Here is a 3,721-nt window from a genome sequence, read left to right as displayed (position 1 = left end):
TGCCCACAGGGGCCAAGTGGCCTGGTGATGTAAAGTGAAAAAAAAGCCTAGTAGATACTACGGGGAACTGGAAGTGGATGTCAAGGCACTTGATTGTCAGGATATGAGAATGCAAGCCACACATTGCCAGGGTGTGGAAATTCCCAAAGTAGCTGAAAATCCGGTGTCGGGGTGGGGGAGAGCGCCTGGTTTTAAACACTAGCTCTTGTTTTAAAAAAAAAAAAAATTTGTAAGCACAGCGTGACTAAATAAGCTATGTCTCCAGGCAGCTTGCAATCTTCTCCCTAATCGAACTTACCAACGTAGAATTTGTCAGCCTATGTCCTTTGTCCCTCCAGAGCAGCAGTTGTCCAATAGAATTTTCTGTGATGATGGAAATACATGCACCATCCAAACAGTAGCCACTGGCTGCGTGTAACTATTGAGCGCTTCAGATCGAACTGAGGAACTGAGTGTTTCATTGTATTTAATTTTAATGAATTTAAATATAAGTGTAGATAACCACATGTGGCTAATTGCTACAATGTTAGTGTGACTATAGATTTTTTCAGTTGGGGCACACCAGCCAGCTCAGCTACTTTAGGAAAGGACATTCCCTCTTGGAGAGCGGCGGATAAGTTATACCTGAGACTGCAAAGCATCATTTAGAATCCCGGGTATGTGGACAGAAAGGAAATGTGGAATAAGAAGCAGAAAAGACGTAGGTGTAAGCAAGGTATCTGCTGGCTCAAGAGTGGTTACTCCATGTCCCCCGCACTCTCCAAAATTTCTTACCTGGAGGCACCATTTCATGTCCGCCATGTTCTTTGCCATCTGCACCAACTACCGTCTACCTATGGTTGACACCTAGGAAGCCACTCAATGGGACTTCTCTGCTGCTTTTGCTGTCAGGCCAATCAGGTCACACTACTGCCCATCGCCAGGTATTGTCCTAGACCCACAGATGTGCCAGGTCCTGTGCAGAGGGACAGCAGCAGCTCCTGGACTCAGTCAGACTTTGTCACTGTCACGGAGCTGTGAGCCAGAGTGTACCAAGGACCCTAGAAACAAACCTCACCTTCTAGCAAATCCCTTTCCAATCCAAAGCCCATTCAGGGACCAGAGAGAGACCATTGGCCACCCACCCCAGCTGCCGTTCCAGGCTCACTCCCCACAAAACCACCCAGGATGCCTCCAATGCCACAGTCCCCCCACACACACACTCTACCCCCACTCTATAACGACAACCTTACTTCTAGATATCATTAAAAAATGAATGAGGGAAGGGGTGTCCCATCACCACCCTCAGCAAAGCCCCTGTTCTCAAAGATGAAATCCAGCCTGTTTCTTGTATAAAAAGAGATCTGTTTAAAATGTTGAAAACATCTTTTCTTTCCCCAGCTTCTGTCCTCTCACCAAGGGTCCTGGGATGTCCCAACCACTTTTTTCCTCAGATGTCAAGCTCAGAGTTCTATGTTCTTCTCCTCCCCCTAGCAGTCTTTGCAAGAGATATCTGCCTCCTGAAACTACCTTGCAATCGAAATATGAGTGGGTATAAATGTTAACACAATAATAAAAACTAGTATTTATGTAGCACCTGCTGTGTACCAGGCACTGTACGAAATGCTTTAAATGTAGCGTCTCACCTTTCCTCATGTCAGCCCCATGGAGCAGGTTTCATCATTATCTCCATTTACCAGTCTGACCTCTGAGGCTCAGAGGTGGTTATGCCGCTTGCTCAAGATCACACAGCTGGGAAGTGGTTGGATCCAGGATCCAAACCCCGGCGGTCAGATGCGGAAGCCTGAGCTCTAACCAGCACGGTCAGAGTTTTTGCCATGTCAACGTGTATCATCCAAACGTAGCTTCGGGTGGAGTGGGAGTTGACAGGATTGGTGTCCGCTGTGTGCAGCTTCCGTGCGGAGCGTTGCTCCGCTCTTAACTCCTGGTTCCAAAGTGACAGAAATCCAACTCCACTAGCTCAAACCGAAAAGTCCGGGTATCAGTTTCCTGTGGCTGCTGTAACAAATTATCGCACACTCAGCCGCTTAAAACAACACAAATGTATTCTCTTACAGTTCCGCAGGCCAGAAGTCCAGACTCAGTTTCACTGGGCCGCAGGTGTCAGCGAGGCCGGTTTCTTCTGGAGGGTCTGAGGGGAAATGCGCTCTCTGCCTTTTTGGCTTCCGCCTGTATTTCTTGGCTTGCGGTTTCTTCTTCCATCTTCAAAGCACGTGGCTCCAATCCCCTTCTCCTCTCTGTCATCAAATACCCCTCTGCCTCTTACTTAGAGGACCCTCGTGACTATATTTAGGGCCCACCTAGAGAATCCAGGAATAATCTCCCCCACCACAAAATCTTTAACTTACTCCATCTGCGAAGTCCCTTTTGCCCTATAATGTTCCAGAAATTAGGGTGTGGATATCGCTAGGAGGCCATTAGTCAGCCAGCCACAGCAAAGGTGGCCTAGTTTCAGTCGTGACTAGATCCAGAGGATCAGTGTGACCAGGGCCTCAGCCCTCTCTCCGGCTCCCAGACCACCCTTCGTCCAGCAGTTCCAGGCCTAATCCCACCCCTCAGCAGCCCCCATGAAAGGATAACGCCTCTTTCCCAGAAACCCCAGCCAGAATCTCAGGCCTGGTTCCCATTGGTCCAGCTTAGACCACAAGCTCATCGCCGAAGCAATCACTTTAACCAGAGGGATGCTGAGTCCCTCTGATTGGTCGAGCCCACCTTCCATCATCCCCCTCCCTCCCTGTGGTCTTAACCCACATTCGATAAGGTGTTTCACCAAAGGGAACTGAGGGACTTAATGGGTGGTGGAAAGCAGCATGTCATCGGAGTTCATTAAATGGCCAGCCCTGGGAATGGTGCCTGGCACATAGGAAGTGCTCAATAAATGATGATCCCAGATTGTGGGACACAGAGGGGAACTTGGGAAGAGGGTAGGTCCGGAAGCTAATGCTTGAAGAATACAAGGTTCACTAAGCAGGTGAAGGTAGAAGAGCTTTCCAGGCAGAGGAAAAACCTTGACCGAGACAAAGGCTTATTCACAGTGCATCCCTGTCATTCTTGGGGGCAGAGGGGGGTGGTCCCATTTTGTGCCTCTCCTCCCAATGTGACATTAATAGCAACCCCTTTTACTTGCAAAACTATCTCTATTTGCATGATAAATTATGTGGTCACTGCCCCCTCCTTATAGCCAACCGGTTCATTTATAAGGGAAGATACTTCACCCAAGTATCTTCGCCCATTACCTGGCTGCTAATGGCAAAGCTCAGACTAGAATTCAGGTCTCTGCCTCCCAGTCTAGTGTTCATTCCACCCCTCAGTTCATGACACCAGCTCTTAAAAGCGACATCAGCTTAACCAGTCACATTGCTCTCTCTCTTTCTCTTCTTGCCAAATGCTCCGCAGGACTGTGACCAGATCCACGTCGATGACGTCTCTTCCGATGACAATGGCCAAGATTTAAGGTAGGACTGGGTGGTGGGGCGGGGTCAAACATGCCCCTTTGGAGGGGTCATCAAGCTCTCCTTTTACTAGGAAGCAGAGACGAGGTGCCGACTGGTTGTCCTACAGGGCTGGCCCCTCCAGCCAGAACTGGGGCTTGTGCTTCTCTGAGCTCAGGGATCACAACCCCACCCCCCACCCTGAAGCCTCTTCTGCATCAACTCCAATCACTGAGGCCGAGATTTCCACAAATTCTCTGTGACTCTGCTTGTATTTATCTCTGTGTGTT

At 49.0% G+C, this 3,721-nt stretch overlaps 1 protein-coding gene across 1 annotated transcript in view; it reads left to right on the top strand.

Annotated features, from left to right (window-relative positions):
* EYA2 (EYA transcriptional coactivator and phosphatase 2) overlaps window positions 1–3,721 on the top strand; it is a 154,508-nt gene that overhangs the window by 127,862 nt on the left and 22,925 nt on the right. Inside the window, exon 10 of the mRNA XM_011369390.2 lies at window positions 3,397–3,455. Coding sequence (XP_011367692.1) covers window positions 3,397–3,455 — 59 coding nt within the window. The remainder of the gene's footprint in view (window positions 1–3,396; window positions 3,456–3,721) is intronic.

Source organism: Pteropus vampyrus, unplaced genomic scaffold (assembly GCF_000151845.1).
Source record: "Pteropus vampyrus isolate Shadow unplaced genomic scaffold, Pvam_2.0 Scaffold147, whole genome shotgun sequence".
NCBI lineage: Eukaryota > Metazoa > Chordata > Mammalia > Chiroptera > Pteropodidae > Pteropus > Pteropus vampyrus.
This window is presented reverse-complemented; position numbering and strand designations above follow the sequence as displayed.